General features: G+C 29.6%; 2 protein-coding genes across 2 annotated transcripts; one reads left to right on the top strand and one right to left on the bottom strand.

Moving 5' to 3' along the window:
• The first annotated feature begins 9590 nt into the window (after nucleotides 1–9590).
• Nucleotides 9591–12857, top strand: LOC137829074 (uncharacterized). Its single transcript, XM_068635868.1, has 6 exons — nucleotides 9591–9847; nucleotides 9932–9982; nucleotides 10160–10211; nucleotides 10828–10886; nucleotides 12161–12206; nucleotides 12556–12857. The coding sequence occupies exons 1-6, from the start codon at nucleotides 9767–9769 to the stop codon at nucleotides 12669–12671; spliced, it is 405 nt and encodes a 134-aa protein (XP_068491969.1). The 5' UTR covers nucleotides 9591–9766; the 3' UTR covers nucleotides 12672–12857.
• Nucleotides 12858–14513: 1656 nt separating this feature from the next.
• On the bottom strand, nucleotides 14514–18591 carry LOC137820556 (transmembrane 9 superfamily member 5-like). The gene is made up of 7 exons (XM_068624701.1): nucleotides 18196–18591; nucleotides 18080–18120; nucleotides 17378–17966; nucleotides 17153–17281; nucleotides 16642–16798; nucleotides 16054–16538; nucleotides 14514–15257 (listed from the first exon to the last, which is right to left on the bottom strand). The coding sequence occupies exons 1-7, from the start codon at nucleotides 18348–18350 to the stop codon at nucleotides 15041–15043; spliced, it is 1773 nt and encodes a 590-aa protein (XP_068480802.1). The 5' UTR covers nucleotides 18351–18591; the 3' UTR covers nucleotides 14514–15040.
• Nucleotides 18592–19053: the final 462 nt, after the last annotated feature.

The following is a 19053-nucleotide window of genomic DNA, read 5'->3' as shown; positions in this document are numbered from 1 at the left end:
CATAGAATTATGGATCCACTTTTGAGTGTAGTAAGAAGCTTTTAAACGAGAAGCAACACATGAGAGAGAATAAACCACAATAGACAAGTGGTCAATGTTGTTGTTATGAGCAAAACATTTGTTCTTGAAAGAATGCATTTGTTAATTATGATGGTAATTGGTTAGTTATTGTGATTTGGTTGAAGAAAGATGATGGTGTTGGTTGAAATGCAAAGTGAGAAATGACCACGGAATGCTATTCCTCACGGGGAAAAGAAAAAGGAAAAAAAAAAGTGGGAAAAAGAAAAGTTTGAAAGATTCTTTGAAATGGGAATATTAACTCGTACTAATGCCCATAAAATCATATTCTCAAGCAAAGAATTTGGTCGGAAAGCCACCAAAAATGGATTCTCATTCCCCACCAACACACCCTTTTAGATAATCTAATAAGATGCCTTTTACCATTCATCATCACTATCATCTCCTTAATAGCATTGCTATCATTATCATGAAATTGCCAAGTTTGGTTGTTCTTGTTTATGTATTAATTATATATATATAGAGAGAGCCTCCCTTCATCCTTTTCTCCTATAATTCTTCCTCCAAGTACATGGTTGACATTAGGTTTCACAAGTTCATTTGGATAAGTCCATTACCTTTTCCATGTTTATATATATTCCTCTTTATTTTTCTATTGAATAAATATATTTTTTTTATTAAAAGTGTTTTATATATATTAATAGTAACACATGATTTACATAAATATTATATAATAATAATAATATTTTTTTATTGGAAAAAAAATTAAAATAATGGAATACTTGAAGTAGTGTAACCATTTTATAAAAAGTTTAAAAGTAAATTGCAAAACATTGAAATCTCTTCTATAAAATTTCATCATCCAATCTTACATGTCAATCGAAGTTAATTAACATCTCAAAAATCTTTCGGGGATGTAGTGGAACTTCAGGATGAACATTGTTACATTTGAGATCTATTATAGAAAAGATGTTTTTTTTTTTCATTCTTTCTTATTTTCTATTTTCTAGAGTAATTTGTCCTCAATATTAGTGTATAGAATTTCTAGACTTCTCTTGTTCTTCCATCTTATATTTTTGGTTGTGTCAACATCCTTGTTATGATATGGAAGGAGATATATGTGAAACATGTAAAAAAAACTCTGTTAGCTTTCATTATAGATCTTCATAATAAGAATAAAAACAATATGCATAAGGGATAGAGATATGTTCATTAATTTTATTTTAGAAGGGTTGAGGTAAACAAACTATGATAATAGAGAAAAGTAATTGATGATTATACCATAATTCACTAACTTTATCCTCCCATTAGATATGCTCATTGTACCTCAACCTAAATATTTTTTATAGGCCAAGAGAATCCCCAACTCTTGACTTTTTCCTTAAATAATGTCACATGAACACCATCTTCAGTCATTAATGTTGAAATAAAAGTTATTTTACTCTCACAATTGATGTCTATCTCTCACTCTTCCCTAACTAGGAGTACTACTTACCCGTTCCAACTCACACTTTTCTAAGATATTATTTTTTATGCTTAAAGTTTGGACAATTAAGAGTCAAAACACCACATAACAGTTTTGAGGATTCAATACCTTAGATTAATTAAATAGTGTGAGGTCATTTTTGTATGCTACCAATATATTCCTTTTACGAAAATGCATAAACCTGAATAGGAGAATATTGCTTTTTCAATTGAGTTTATATTAGTACTTGAGCTTTTAGTTGAGCAATTCTAAAGATTTCCTCCCCATCTATTACACCATTCCTAAAAATCACATTTATATGTTTCCATGTACCTCTCATTATTGTCATCCACATAGTCTTTAAAATTTTATTTCCTTTGTTATTCAAATATCACATGTTAAATTGATAGAAATGTGTTTTGACATTATGTCAATCCACTTGTTACATAAGTCTCATACCAACCTAACTATCTTACAATTTAGAAAGAGATGTTGGATATTTTCATCCTTTTGTTTACATACTGCACACAATTTACAATCCACCACAACTCCCCTATATGTTTAAGATTATCCTTAGTTGCAATATTGTTTAAGCCTATTCTCCAGATGAAGTTCTTAACATTAGGTGTTGTGTTTGATCTCCATATTGTCTGGAAGTATTCTTCCTTTTCACTGTCCTCTTTATTGTGCAAAATTTATATGCATTTTTTTTTACAGTATATGCTTGATTTTTTTCACATTTCCATTTCCAAGAGTCTTTCTCATCTATTCTTTGTGAAATCTTTATTATTTCTATTATTAAGTTTGAACATCAAATAATTCCTCCTTTCGTCAAATCTCCATTCTCATACTTCATTGTTTAAAACCCTCATTTTTTATATTGTTGCCATATTTTTAATTATTATATATCCTAGGATATTTCCAGCATGAGTTAGAACTATGTCACATTTATCATTCCAAAAGCTGATATTTGCTCCCCTCCCTATAACCCATAGGATACTATTATCAAACCAATTTTGTTCATAACCTACCCCATACATTGTCTTTAAATCTTTCGACCACTTTGATTCGTGTTTGTGTTGTTTAGGTTGATTTAATTTCCTCCAGTTACCGTATTTAGATTGTAGTATGTCCCTTCATAATCCCTCATTTTAGTTGCAAACCTCCATTTCCATTTTGCTGGTAGTGCCACATTAATTTTTTTTTTTATATCTTTTATACCTAATCCTTCTACTTCCTTAGATTTACAAATGGTTGACTATTTACCAAGATCTTGTCTTTTTTTCTGATCCACATCTCCATAAAAATTGTCTCTGAATTTTCAAGGGAGGGGGGGTGGAGTTGTATTACAACTCTGATCAAACATACTCTTCCAACAAATGTTAGATATCTATCTTTCCAATGTTAATCTCTTTCTTATCTTTTGAAACATGTTGTCCCACATCCTATTCCTCTAATTGGTATTCCTAGATATATGAAAGGTAGCCTCATATTAGTGTAGTTCAAAAACAACCACATGTCTCTCCAATTCATATTCAGTTATCCAAATTGATCTTATAAAAGTCCACTTTTAGGCCTGTTATTACTTCAAAATATCTTAAGATAACTTTCAGAGTTATTTTTGCATATTATTCTCACATATGAAAAAAAGTGTCATGAGTGTACCGTAACATTATTTATTTAAGTTCCTTTTCCCTATTTTCACTCCTTCTAAGTATCCAAACATTTTAGTTAGTCTTATGATGCTAGCTAACCCTTCAACTGCAATTATGAAAATAAAAAGTGTCATTGGGTCACTTTGTCTAATTCCTTTTGAGGGGTTGAACTCTTTTGTTGTACTTCCCTTAACCAATATTGAAATGGATATTGAACTTAAGCAGTTTCTAATCTAGGAGATACATCTCTTGCAAAAGCCTAGTCTTTCTAAGATATAATATAAGAAGTCCCAACTTATGAAATCGTAGGCTTTTCAAAAATCCACATTTATAATTAAACACTTTTTTCTTGATTTTTATGTTTTCTATCACCTTATTTGCCACTAGTACATTATCAAGTATATTTCTTTCCAGCAATGAATGTTGATTGTGTTTCATTTATGACTTTTGGTAGGATTTTTCTTCATTCTATTTACTAGTAGTTTAGAGATAATTTTGCAGATGATACCTAATAGGGAGATTGAACTATATTCATTTAAATCTTGTGGGAATTATACTTTTGGAATTATGGTAAAGAAGACAATATTGTAGCCTCTAGGTTAGTGGCCAAAATTTATGGAAGTCATTAGTTGTAGTTACTAATTTTGATTTGAGGGTATCTTTCTATTAGTGTCCCTAAAGCAATTCTTGTTCCAATTCTTCAAGTCTTATTTTAACATTTTTAGTTTATCCTTAAATACAAAGATATCAGTTTCCACTGTTTGATTTTGGTCCCAAAATCATTTTATAATATCTTTAAAATCACGCACTTATTGTCATGCAATTAGGACTCTAAAAGGTTTGAGACCTCAATCAACTTGGTTAGTTTGTAATATCATACTACAATGATCATAAATAAATATGTTTAGCACCATCTACTTAGAAATTTATCCAATCATTATCTTTGTACCATGCATATATTCTCCCAATCATTGGTATAACCAACATTTTAATCTTGTCTAAGAATCTATTAAACTCATCTATTTTCTTTAAATTCACTCCATGTTGCCCTTAGTCGTTTCTTTTCTTGGTTTTCTTACTATATTGAAATCTCCTATCACACACCAAATTGTATTATTATAATTTCCTTTCATCCTTATGAACTCCTCCCAAATAATTTTCTTTTTTGAATGTATGGTTGGAGAATAAATACTAACAAGAGTAATTGGTATTTTTTGTTTCTATCCATACTCCTTTCAACCAGACAAACCTCTTCCCACATTGTGAACTTTCACATTTGAAAAAATATTTTTGTTAGATGTTGAGAATACTTCCAACTCCATTTATTTGAATATTATATGTCCACTCAATTTCTCTGTCTCCCCATATAGCATGGCATATTTCTTTTGTTATTGAGTTTATATTGTTTCTTGGATACTCACCATTTTTATAATCTTATTAGATTATCTAGTTGATAAATTTGATATAGAGTTCATTTTGTTGTGAAGGTTTTAGTAGAATAATGTTGAATTGCATGATTGAGCCTAAAAATCTTTAGTGTTAACGATTTTTAGGAATTCTTTGGTTGAGGATGCATCTGAAGTCTGTTTGATGTATGTAAATCTAAAGTACTTAACATTTTCCAGTGCACATAAAATTTGCATTACTTTAGTTGCATATAAGTTTGATGTTCCTTAGATGCTTATGGAGTTTGATGTTCATTTGCTACACGTGAGTATGGAGTTCATTTACTTCATGTAAGTCTAGTGTACTTCAGTTATGTTGGGTCACAAATTATTGTTTAACATGATGAATTAGTGTTTTCTCTATCAACCTATACAAAGTCTTTATCTTCTTTAAGTCTTGAAAGTAAAGTAGATTCATTATTGTATCTGGAAAGAATAATTTCATGATTTAAGATAGGAATGTGTTTTGAAGTTTAAGGGGGATAATATTGTTTTTAGAAGGGTTTGTGTGTTGGTCCAAGAATGTTCATCTAATTCAGTAAGTGAGAGTATCATCCAAGTCACTCCATTGAGTGCTTTATCTAATACCTCGCTCAATAAAAGCATATGCACTCAAACAAAGGTTTTGTCTGAGTCACCAAACGAAAGCATCATTTAAGTCACTTTAGTGAGTGTTTCATCATATAACCTCATTTAACGAAAGCATACTTGTTCAAATGAAGACTTTTGTATAAGAGGCTAAGAGAGACTATCGTTTGAGTCACTTCAATGAGTGTTTAATTTAATACTCTCGCTTAGCAGAAAAGTAGGCATGCTCAAGGGAAGGTTTCTTCTGAGTCGCCAAGTGAGAGCATCATCTGAGTCACTCCAGTGAGTGTTTCATCTGATACCCTCGTTCAACAAAAGCAAACAAAAGTGAATGTTTCATTTGATACACTAATTGAGAGTATTGTTTGAGTCACTCCAATGAATGCTTTATCTAGTATTCTCACTTAATGAAAGCATATACATTTAAGCGGAGATATCGTCTAAGTCATTCTGGTAAGTGTTGTGTCTAATATCCTCGCTCAATAAAACTATTCTTGCTCATGAAAATATCGTCTAATGTCCTTATTTAAGTGATTTTGATCTATTTGAATGTAGGTATTATGTGCGTATATGTAGAAATCACTGAATTGTGTGCTTAAATGTTTAATTCTTTTAATTCAAGTGAACGATGATGATGTGCCTGTATGCATAGAATGACATGTTTTACTATAATCAAATTACTCAACTTTTTTCCACTTTTCCTATCTTCCACCTCCCCCCTTCAATAGTAATAAATTTAGACTAAAAATTTTCTCCAATAAGATGGAAGACAGGATTACTACAATAATTTAGGTTTATCTGATTTTAGGATTTACTATTTAATGTTTTTTTTAAATTTTGATTAAGATTTTCGTTTAAGATTTTCATTTATTTTTAGTGTATCAAATTTAAGATTTTACTACCTTTAGTAATTTTATTAAAAATAACACAATTAAATATTTCTTAAATTATATCACCATTTAAAAAAACTTACCAAGTTTTTTTCTCTAATTTTTTTATTGATATCAACCAAAAAAATTCCAAATTAATGTCAATTAAAATCTTTCTCAGTTAATATTTAAAAAGTCCTAACAATATTAAAAAAAATCATAGTAATGTTGATGATAAAAAAAATATTAATACAAACATGGACGAAATAATAAGCACAATAGATATTAATTATAAAAATAAAGGGATATCCGCCAAAACAACAATTCCTCAACATTAATGAAGAAAACTTTGACCTAAACGAGAAATAAAAAATATTCACAAGATAACAAAATAATTATAAATAATTCATTTATATAAATAATTTTTTTTAATCAACGTCAACTAAAGATTAGTACAGTGATGTATTGATTTTAGATGAATATAAATCTAAAAAAGTAAAAAATAAATCTAAAAAATGAATAAAATCACAAACGCATAAAAGCCAAAACTATTTAGTTATCTCAGCACATTATATTACCTTTATCAGGAAATTAAACATTTTAGTGTACAATTAGTATAAAGTAACACTTTTATTTTAACTAATGAAAGCCGTGCACTGCACTCTCGTCACTGTATGTTCATATTTTTTATTATAACTAGCGAAAGAGAGGCGCAATTGCTTCTCTATATCTGCATTTTTTTTATCTTAATTTTTATAATTATAGAAATTTAATATAAATATAAAAATAGTTTTAGATAAGTTAAAATTGAAAAGTAAAAATTAATATGTAAAATAAAATTGATAAATTGATTAAACAATTTTTTTTTTCTGGTTTGAATTTTTCTTCAAGTTTTTTCTCTTTTTTCATTTGTAGTTTTAGGATCAGAGAGTGTAATGATACGTTAAGGTTATGTTTGACTTGATGGTAGATACAAAAGAATAATGATTTTCCCTGAGAATATAGTTGGTTGAAATAGAGATAGTGATTGAAAATTAAGGTTATTTTATTTGATATGTGAGATTTTGTGTGAGAATGAGTGAGAGTATGTTATCTTTTTCTTCCTGATGTTACCTTAAAAAATGGAATTAAGGAAAGAGTGAATTTTTCTAAAAATATAGTTGCTTGAAATAGAGTGAAGATAGTGACTCAAAATGAAGGTTATTTTATTTGATAGGTGAGAAGTGAGAATATGTTATCTCTTTCTTCCTGTTACCTTAAAATAAGAAATTAAGGAAAGAGTGACAAAATTAGTTTGCATATAAAAACTGTACATTAATATTAATTTTAAAAATTATACAATAATTTTATTTTTTAAGTAATTCATATGAAATGAAAAAATACTTCATTATATTAATAAAATTATATATATTAAATAAGGGTAAAATAAGAAAATATCTATGTAAAAAAAACGATTATAATTAATGAAAAATCTCTTTTATATATAGGTATAGATAAAAATAGTAAATATAATTAAAAATAATATAACAGTTACTCTAATAAAAAACAATTGCCAAATCATAAAAAGAAAAATTATAATATGATATACACGTAAAATATAATTGTAAAAATAATCTATTTTTTTATATTGTTATACAATAAAAATAGTTTCAATGTTTCATCATGACTACGGTACTTTATTGTAGATCACAAATACTAAATTAGAAAGTTACTTAAAGAAAACAAAATATATTTTGTAAACAGGTAATATATATATATATATATATATATATTAAATTGATGTGTATTTTTTAAATCTGCTTGTAATTATTAGCAAAAGAAATGACTATAATCAAGGAATCATATTTGGTTCTATTTTAACTTTTTAAAGGAATTTTAACATATTTATTAAAGTAATATCCGTCAGGTAAATAAAGTAGAATGGACTATGTATCACTTTTTAAACCTTATATTACATTTCGCTCATTTTTTGAAAAAAAAATACCCTTAAGTAAAATATAACTATATTTCTTTTTACCAAGATAAAGTGTAATATTTTTTCAATTTAAATAAAATATAACTTAATATGGTGTTTCGTTATTTAGAATAACAAAATAAAAAATTATGATATCTAAAAGGGTTAACGAATAATGTAATATCATTAAAAAAATTATTAAATAAAAATGAATTTTAAAAATAGAAAATAATTAATTATTATATCGAATAATAAATATTATTTTATAAACTAAAATTAGTATTTAAAATAAATATTTATTATTAATAAAAATTTATAAATTAATATAGAATAAAAATTATCATTGGATATTAATTATTTTATATTTTAAATTAATCTAACTAATTTAAAATATAAAATAGTTAATATTTTAAATAATGATAATTAATTTTATATATTAATATATAAATTTCTATTATAATTAAAGTTATTTTAAATATTAATAATTTTTTAATTTATAAAATAATATTTAATTTAATTAGTATAATAACAATAATTTTTTATTTTTAAAATTCAATTTTATTTAATAATTTTTTAAAGTATATCTAGAAAGATAGACATGGAAATTTTAATTTCTTCATAATAATCTGATATTGGAAAGCTATTTTTCTGTATTTATGGTTTACATTTTAAGATATAATATTTATTGGGAAAATATTTTCCCTAAATATTTTTTTTATCAAATTTTACACAAAAATATTTATATAAAAGAAATGTTAGAAACAAACTTCCTCTAGTTAAAATAAAAAGTTTGATAAAAACTGCAATACTTTTTTATTAAAACATTTAATATAACAACAAATTAATTTGTTTTAATAAAAATAATACATTAACTAAACATAATTTAGTCATTTATAAGAATAACACTTTTGAGGAGTTATGATTTCCAGTACGAAAAAAAGTATCTTATAACAAAAATGAAATTAATTTTAGTGGAAAGAACTTAATCAAACCTCAATTGTTTACCATTAAACTTATAATTTTAATAAATATTAAGCCTAATGTTATTTTGATTAAATTTTGGAAACTAACCATCATAGTTTTCCTAACCCTTCAATAAGGAACCTTTTTTTTCAAATAAATTAATATTTTCTAACATATAAATTATATTTTTAGATTAATGATAGATGATTTAAATAAGGATACAAGATTATCTTTGAGTATTGATGATTTTTTACTTTAATTTAAAATGGAGATGAGAATGATAGATTTAAATAATATTAACAACTGTTTTCATATATTTTAAAAATTATATTCCACAATGATAAAGTAGATTTTTTATATACTTTTCTCTTAATGATATTTTCAAACTTTCATTAAGTGGAAAAAACTAATATAATCTACAGAAATCTTGCTGACAATAATATATAATCATGTTATCTAACAGATTTTACATTTCATATACGGTTCAATTTATTAAATAATGTAATTTTTAGTAAATAATATATATTTTCATAGCAAAAGCATATAAGATTAAACTCTTGAAATAATGTAATAATCTGTAGCAATATTTAACTAACTTATATTTAAAACAGCAGTGATTTTTCTTAAAAGATTGATTTTATCCTTAAAATTTAATATAGTTGAATATAAAGGAAGTGATAAGAATTAGCAAAGCATAATCAATAATTTGCTAAGGCGATTCCAATTTGGGAGAGCCATTGTTTCTTCTAGTTTCTAGTTTCTACAGAATCTACCAAACCGAACCATTGAGGTGACAAGAGTAGAGGAACATGACAGGCACAAACCTAAGCCACGGTTCCAATCAAAATATTCAATGCCATCACTGCGCAGGACCCCTTTCTAAGAACATGGTTTTTTCCAATTCCTAATTTCAACTCTTTCCCTCAATTCAATTTTTTTTTTGAATTTATTTATGTTTTTCTGATTTTGTGCAGGAAACCAGAAACTGGACTGTTTCCCCCCTTGTGCGGGACAGTTTTTCTATGGTCAGTTCTTCTCACCCCACTTCCTTTTTGTTCCCAAAATTCAAACTTTTTGCGCACTTTGATATGTATTGTTGAGTTTTGGATCTTGTATTGTGATGGGCAGCGAAATTTGTTGGATTTTTTTATAAGGGTTTCTGACCTCTTGATCGTTAATTGAGGGATTTTGATTTTATGCAGATTGGTTCTGCTGTTGGTGGCACTGCAAGTGCATTTTATGGATTCAACCATGGTATGTACTTTTTGAATCTTGTTGATGTATTTATATTTGAATAATGTTATATGGTTTTTAGCTCAATGTGGTAGTTACTATTCTGTTCTAATGGGTAATTCATGTTGGGAAAAGAAGTTCCTCTCGTACAATGCAAGTGAGAATCAAAGAATGTGAAAGTGTAACAATAGATGTCTAGTTCTACAAACTTGTCTATCCAAGCTAGTTTTTGGTGTGAGTTAGGTTCGAACTCAAAATCTAAGATTTCATTTTGGAAAATGAAAAAATGGGCATGTATCATGAACATAAGTTTTTGTGATCAGCTTTTTTAATGCTCCATTCCCACGAATCAACTAATCTTAGATAGTAGGATTTGACATTGCTCATTGCTTTTGTTTGCTAAAAAGAACTTAAAATACTGTCACATTAGAACAAATATGGTTCAATTCCTTCAAACTCGAGTTGGGAGATTTAGGGAATGTAGTAATAAGATGAATGAGATGATACAAGTTTATCTGTTTGTAAATTGTAATTGCAAACATAGTTCACCTTCCAACCCAAAAGATTGAAGCTTTAATGTTTAACATTAGCAATCTCTATTATTCAAAGAGTTTTCTCTTTTCCATTTGTAATGCAGTTATGCCGGTTGTTAGGAGAAGCGTCAAAGGACCCATGTGGTTACATTTCCTCATTGGTGTAAGTTTCTTGTGCCTTTTGAACCATTTTTTTTCTTTTCATTCAGTTTTATTGTGTGTGCAGTTTCCTGCTTAATTATTATGTTTACTATTGACTTCTTGCTCATTTATACTTTTCTTCATGTTTATTTTTTTGGAGGATGCATTTTTTTACTAGTTTTAAATTGTTACATTAAGCATCCTAAACAACTTGTAGTATTCTGTTGTAACATTTAACTGTTTGTGATCCAGGATATTTACTTCTTTGAAAAAAATTCTGGAGCTATTTTTCACTTAAGACTCAGAACTTCTTTCTTGTTGTTCATTAAATCAATAGAAAAAATTGATCCCATAATTTTATTTGCAAATTAAATGCAACTCTTTGAGTGTGTCCTGTGGTGAATTTATTTTTGCTTGTCTGTGACATCCTTTTCACTGTTAAAGGGACACTAAAATCATTCCTGTGAATTCAAGAGAACAGCCCCCATAACCTGACATCTTTGCTTCCATTTATGTATAAAGTCAGTTAGTTTCTTTAACCTATGAATTGAAGTAACCTGACTAATGTATCCTTCTATAATCTGTTAAGAGAATCATGATGCTATAATAGAACTTCAAATAGAAAAACTTCTTGTTCATATCAATTTATTTCCACCTTGATTGCTATCATAGAAAAACTTCTTCTATGATGGTAATCACGTATAGTCCTAGATATTTTGATTGTCACTTGACAAAAGACGATGTATCATCCCTTTATTTTTTGGACTGGGAAACGGCGTTGGCTGTTGTCACATTCCTGAAGCTGTTAGTCTATCATCTGCATTTGTCAATGTCTGTGAAAAAATTTCCTTGAAAAAACTTTAGTGCATTTTTTGAAACACTAAAGATGCTGTCTCCACCTTCAACCACCATGTTTGTTTCCTCTTGGATCAGTCCTGTTTTGATGCATAAATCATTGCTGTGCTCTCCCTTCTTATATCTATTCTTCTATTTCCGCTCAACTTGGTTTACTTGTGTAATACAGACATGTCGTTGCAGTCCTTTTATATTTTGTACTATAGATTGGACTTTGAAATGCAGTTTCTTTTATGCATTTATTTTCTAGATTATTTTATATGAACACGTTCATGTTGGAGTATCTAAAATTGAGTTCATAGCCATTCAAGCATTATAGAGCATCCTCTCATATTATGCCAACAGAAACACTTAGGGCTAAACTTTCTGCCTTCTTATTTAAGTGAAAACTTGTTAGTTTTGTTAACAGCATACTGACTGAAGCTGTTCTCTGATTTTCAGACACCGCCGGTGATAGTATTCTCTTCAGCCTGTGCAGGACTGGCAGGTGAATTTCTGATTGTGTTATTACTTTGCCTGTCTTATATACTACATGTATGGCTGTAATATTGTATATGGTCTTTAATTTCAGCTTTAGCAATGCTTAACTGACTTATTTAGTAGGGTAATAAGTTCCATACATGTACAAGTGTTTTACAATGTTGAGTTTTTTCTAAAATTTCTCGTTTACAAGAATCTGGTATGTTCAAAAGTTAAATTTTCATGGTCAAGAAGTGTTCTTGTCCTAATGATGTTTTCTATGCTTGAAAAGTGCCAACCTTTCCATTGGTTTTATCCTTGTGATGAATATTTAGTGTGTATCTGAGTTGATAACAATGTGATTGTAATAACTGTAGGTGGGGCTGTTCCTGCTCTTGCACAACTTGTTTCCTCATCTTACCATGCAGCAGTATCATCTCCTCCTTCAGAAGATGACAAGATTCAGAAGTCAAGAACTTCCTCTACCCTTTAAAATTTACACTCATACATGATATAATGGTTTTCTTCCACTACAATCAGCATTCGTGCTACATGTGTGCTTAGAGTTTTGTTTTTTTATCCTGTAAATGATGCTTTTTCAGATTTATAGTTCACTATGTAAATTCCGCTCTCATAAACTGGTTCTTACAGATATACATTAACCGTGATTTTTGTTTTATCGTTTGGTTTATTATGTCTTAATTTTGTTAATCAATGGCGTTCGTTTTACTAGTTAGGTTCCCTGTGCAATCTTCTCATGGTTTTTTATCATTTGATTAAACAAAAGTTACCACTAAAAAGTGGAAAGTACTTGCATGTAATAATAGTATAGGTACCTGATATTCAATTTTTTCAAACATATATTAATATTTTATTAAAACTTACTACTATAAGTATGTATGTTTATTTTATGTTCTTATTTAAATAATTTTACTTTTCATTTAATTTTATCCTTTTCTTACTTTTTTTTACACCTAACTTTCCATCGTTTAATCCATACTTGTATATCCTATACAAAACATCTAGAGGTGAAAATAATTTAGGTATCCCATGAAGGCTTTGCACCCAATCAATTTGAATTGGCACCCAATCATGTTTGCAAAAATATCAAAATACCCTTAATGAAATTTGTAAAAATATGAAAATGTCCTTAAGAAAATTGAAATTAGGTTAAGGGAGAGATTTACACCCAATCACAGTTTCCCTTCGTTTTCGCGCAACAACTGCCACTTCCACCTTTGTGCTCATGCAGCAGTCGTCACTGCCACCACCACCTTCGTTTTCGCACTGAATGCAGCGAGCAACTTCGTCTTGTCATTCTTTCGTTCACATTTTTCCTTTGAGGCAGTTGTATCCATTTAGAATGTTAAAAAAAAAATATCATCTTAGCTTTTGGATATAGAGATTCATAAGTCAAAAAATATACTTCCGCATGCCCACATCCGAAACACAGTTAACTATTCTGAATATGTACATCTGGAATTCAAAACCCAATTCTGGATATGTACATTCAGAATACAAAACCCAATTCCAGATAATGATATCCATAACACATTTCTCTATTACGAACATAGGGCATCTAGGGTTTCAATTGCAAATTGCTTACGGATGTTTATATTTAGAGTGTTTTTCTCTGCACCCTACACTATTTTTCAAAATAAAGAAGATAAGGGCATAATGGGATTTTAAAAAGTTTGTCGGGTGCAGGAAGTAATTGCCTCCCATTAAAGGTATATGGGTTACCTTATCTAATGCTTTACTTTAAAAAGTTTAGGGGTGTTTCTTTCTTCTTGTACCCCCACCAATTTTTAAAAGACTTTTATACAACTATAGATATTCTGCAACGGTATTTTATATTATGGAAAAGTTTATTCTGATTTTGTTGATAGGGACCTAAACTTAACTTTTATGAGCTTAAAAGACTGATTTATAAGTTTATCGTATATGGATTAATACTTAAAAAAGAAAACATAAGCAAAAAAAGTGAATTATTTTATTTTCGTAACTAAATCATTATAATTAGTTTTAACATTTGTAAAATACAATTAATTTTGGTAGTTTTAACCATTTCTAGGGTCATTAGTCTATCAATCCACACAAAGCTTATTGCTTTGTCTGCCAAATTTATTGATCTTATCAATGTGAGACTCATCAGGGGTCAGTGGCTCTCCTTATTTTCTCTTCTCTTTCCTTTATTTTGTTGGTTGCTGCAGGAGCATGAAAGGATCCAATTTCACTCATTAGTTTATAATAAGGTATTTGACTTGTTTAATGAATTTACACAGTATACTATTTAAAGCTAATATGAAGCACTCCTTTAGCAATAATAACAAAATGAGGAAAGAGTAAGGACTCTTCTTAATATTAATGTCAATTCCTTGTTGACAGAGTTCAGTACAAAAGTACCACCCAAAAAAAGAAAGTTACTAAAAAACAACATGGACTTGTGACCTGTTACATTAGAAATCTTTTTCTTCTCATTGTACACACACTTTTAAGAAGAGTTGATAGCTGGAATTAATTTTGCACATCTTAATTATATTAAAGGATTCAAACTCAATTCTATAATAAACTTCAAAACAAAAGTAGACACTTGATCCTCCTTAGAAATGTTATTTCACTCATCTTTTCCCAGGGTAGAATGTGCCACCAGGAAGTCTCTTTCAAAATGTGCAGGCTCATGGAGTTGAGAAAAGTTAAATAAAGGATACATTGTCTGCAGAAATGTTCTTGTAAAAGAATTCAAGGGATACCCTTACATCATACTGTGTAGACTTAACTTTCTGAAGGGTAATTCATCAATTCAAGGAAGGGATACCTTAAATTGCAACCAATTTGGTTTTGTCCTTCTGATGTGGTGACTTACTCTCTTTTAACATTGTGGTATATAAAGCGAACAAAGAGAAATGAAACTCTGAAACTGATGGCACCAAATATTAGGAAGAAAGCATAGCATAGGCATGCATTATAACCAATAAAGAAGGATAGCTGCAAGAATCCACTCATATTTGATCTCACATAGAAGTAGATACAATACACAAACATGAAAATGGATGTTGAGCCACCACACAGCACTGACCTGCACCCACAGAAAAACAACATTAGTGATAAAGGCTCCACTAAATGGTGCCCAATGCCCACATATTTTTTGCCCTCCCAAATTTCTTATGAAAACATCATCTAGAACTAGAATGCAAACATTTTAACTTTTTCAACCTCCATTGATAAAATCTAAATATGAATGAAACATTTCATTTTTTTTTTCAAAATAAGTGTTCTTGAAAAGGAGATAAGAAAGTACAGTAGGGGTGAGGACAGGGTACTGTTAAGATTTGAATTGAAAGGAAAAACCATATCAACACAGCAGTACATAAGGAAACTAGGAATGCAAAAAGGCAGCCAGCTTTATTCCTTTTTCTTTTAAAGCCTTTGAAACAATTAATGCATTTGAATTGAATTTATAACATAAACATTTCCTGATAGTCTTTTTCCTAGTAGAAATGGCTGTGTAATAGACCATTTCAGCTAATCATATCATCCCTCATGTACAATCTTTGATATTAAAAATAATTTTTGCTACATATCTCTATCTTTCATGTTTTGAGAAAGGGATAATAGTTGTGATATCAGGGTTAATCTTAGACAATCAGGATCTATTTTGTATGCGTTATTTATTATTTATTGATAGGTACTTAATTACAGGTTTTTAAAATTAGTTACATCCCTAGTCAATCATCACCACATTGATTTCTCTTAGGATTTCATGGTTATCAAGGATAAAATATTTCTCCAGAGGCACACAAGAGAGGGAGTGTAAGGAGAAAAAAATTAAATGGAAGCAAGCTGCAAGCATTGATATCAGCAACACAACATACCTCCACCACCATTCATGGTCTTCCACAGATAGTTGAATGTATGTCAAGCCAATACTGACAAGTGCAATGATCACAATGGTTGGAATGAATGTGACAAACAAAATGCTAGGAAGAGTGTATATTTTGTAGCCCCACATACTAGCATACACCTGATGTAGTTGCAGGACAATTGCACTAAAAGGCACAAGACCCCCAATAAACATTAGAAATGGTGTTCTCCTGTACCAAGCAAGCTGTTGAATTTCTCTTGGGTGTCTCTTTGTAGCAGAGGGGCTTTGAAATTTAGATCTAAAACGGTATCCAATCACTCCACCAAATGCAAGCAATGGGATGGCGAGAAATGTGAATAAAACAAGAATCACAATAATGGAACCAAATGGGAGTCCAACTGTAGCCCTGTAAGAGATTGCAACTATGTTGAGGATAGAGGCTGCAACAAACACTGGTCCAGTGTAAAGAACCCCTGCAAGACCAACAGTCCTTTCCTGGAATTACAGCCAAATCATAATTGTTTTAGTGAGACAAAAGTAACATCAAAAGAGAAACATTTATTGTTTTCCTTTCTTGTGAAATTGCATATACAATTACCCATCCATTCTCAGCAAACTGGCCATGGAAGGATGCTGCAGTGTAGCCAGCAAATACAGAAAAAAGAGCATACAGCAAGACAAGCCAATTTAACAGTCCACCACGATTGTAGGGATAGAGGGTGCCAATAAGTGCTAGAAACAGCAAGACACAAATCCTGAAGGAAAAGGGGGCGTTATTTATATAAAAAGAGGAACAAAGTTAAAAGAGAACTGGTGGTAATTACTATTTTCCACCATTAAACACATGGACAAAAATAACGATTCATAACGACATTAAATATAAGGAGAATGTTTTTGGTCTTTGCTATCACTTGATATTCTATATTCAGATCAGATTGCAAAAGGATTTGAAAAAAATCCTTGGATGGTTGATGCATAAATGAAACTATACATCACACACCTTAATATATTATAGTCATAACATTGCCATGTAAAGACTAGAGGCTGAATGCATGGCTTTTGGGGAGAGGATCAAGGAATATGTATTTTTGACAACAAGAGTAGCTTACAAGATTAGCAAATGGGTACCAGTTCCAACAACAGCAAAAAGTAAGGATGAGTTAGGAGGAGGTCTGAATACATCGCCGTGGATGGACTTCCAACCAACCTCTTTATCTTCTTCATTTGCATTAGAGTACCTAAATTGTAAATGAAAAACTATTAGGTTAGGCTAAGAAAAAGACAGCCTTCTCATATTATGCTGTTGTAGAATTATGACTAAAGAAGAAAGTTACTTTTTCAAATCAATCCTCAGATGTCGCATATAAAGCAGGGCAAGCAAACCAGTCAAAAGCAAAATGATGACAATTGAGTTGATGAACGAGAACCAATGAACTTGCTGATGCGCAGACATCAACGAAGCCCTTGAGTATCTATCCATTCTGTTCTCAAAACGTATTTTAGTGGCATTCCAGGTAACAGAATAAGTGAACTTAACATCAATACTTTGATCTTTAGTAATATCTACAGCACGATTTGGATCGCCAAATGCATTTACTTGTATGACTTGATTCCCATTGTAAAGAACATGAAATTGTACATGTGGAAAAATGTAATAGTTTGGTCCTCCTCCACCAGGAGTCCACCTATCTTCTTCAAGTTTCCCAATGAACCCCCAGAATGGAAGATCATCCAGGTAAAATTGGAAGTAAAATTCACGGTTTATAGCTCGCTTAAAGAACGCAATTTGATCAATTGTAAGCTTCTTTGGGCACAAGATCTCATCAGTCTTGTCCTCTCGGAACTTGAACTCATACAAAGCATTGCTCAAACGGTCACCATTGAGAACTTCCCCCAGGGACTCTTTCTTTTTTACAATTGGGACTGTGAAAAACACAACCTTTTTACAATCCAAGTGGGGCAAATTATTTGATCCCATTTTTCAACACCACGAGATTAAAAAGTAAACCTTAAACCTAAGACCAAGAGTGACTAACCTGGGGCGCAGAATGGCAAATCATAGTATTCATAGGTCTCACTGCCACAGAAGAATTGTGTAAACAGAAATTCAATGAACAGAAACATGAAAAAGCAATGAGAGAAAGAATGAAACCTGGGGTTGTTGAAGGGTCCCACTTTGTTGACAAACATTGGGACGAGTTCTCCAACATTGTAGAGGTGATCGGAGGGTGAAGATGAAGAGAATTGTAGAGTAGCGGAGAGAAGAAGAAGAAGAAGAAGGAGAATGAGATGGTGGGCTTTTGCCATAGATGCAGGTGGTGAAGAAACTGAGCTAGATGCAGAGTCAAATGCTTACATTATACAGACACATGACACACAAGTTCTGAACACAAACAAGCATCTATTGTAAGACCAAATCAAAATTAATGAAAAAAAAATGAAAATGGTTCTAAGAACTACAAACTTAATTTAAATTTTTTGCTGATTCACTTTCGTTCTTTCAACCTCGATCTCTCGGTAGACCAATTCAGTATCCATTATGTACTTTAAAATAAATTAAGTCTAGTAAAAAATATATTTTAGATATTTTATATATATATATATATATATATTATAACCAATTAATATAATTAATTTAAGTAATTCTTAGTAACTATACTGACCAATGTTTTTAAAATGGGATTGGTCATTCAACTCGTCAAAGTACATCTTTAAGGTTAAGTAGTTGAATAAATTGAATCGTATTAATAATTAAAATGCATAAAAGAATATTAAAAATATATAGTGTTATAATTTTGTGATGTTAAAAATTAAAATAAATTTTAAATGTTCTTATAATTTAAAATACATAGAATTTTTATATGATACTTAAATTGAAAATTTAACAATATATCACTATTTATTGTTATTAATTATATGAAGAATAAAAAATAAAATGATTACGATTTTAATTTATTTTTATTTCTTAAGAAAAAAATTATAATTATGATTTCTTATTTTTCTTTGCTGA

Source organism: Phaseolus vulgaris, chromosome 11, assembly GCF_000499845.2.
Source record: "Phaseolus vulgaris cultivar G19833 chromosome 11, P. vulgaris v2.0, whole genome shotgun sequence".
NCBI lineage: Eukaryota > Viridiplantae > Streptophyta > Magnoliopsida > Fabales > Fabaceae > Phaseolus > Phaseolus vulgaris.
This window is presented reverse-complemented; position numbering and strand designations above follow the sequence as displayed.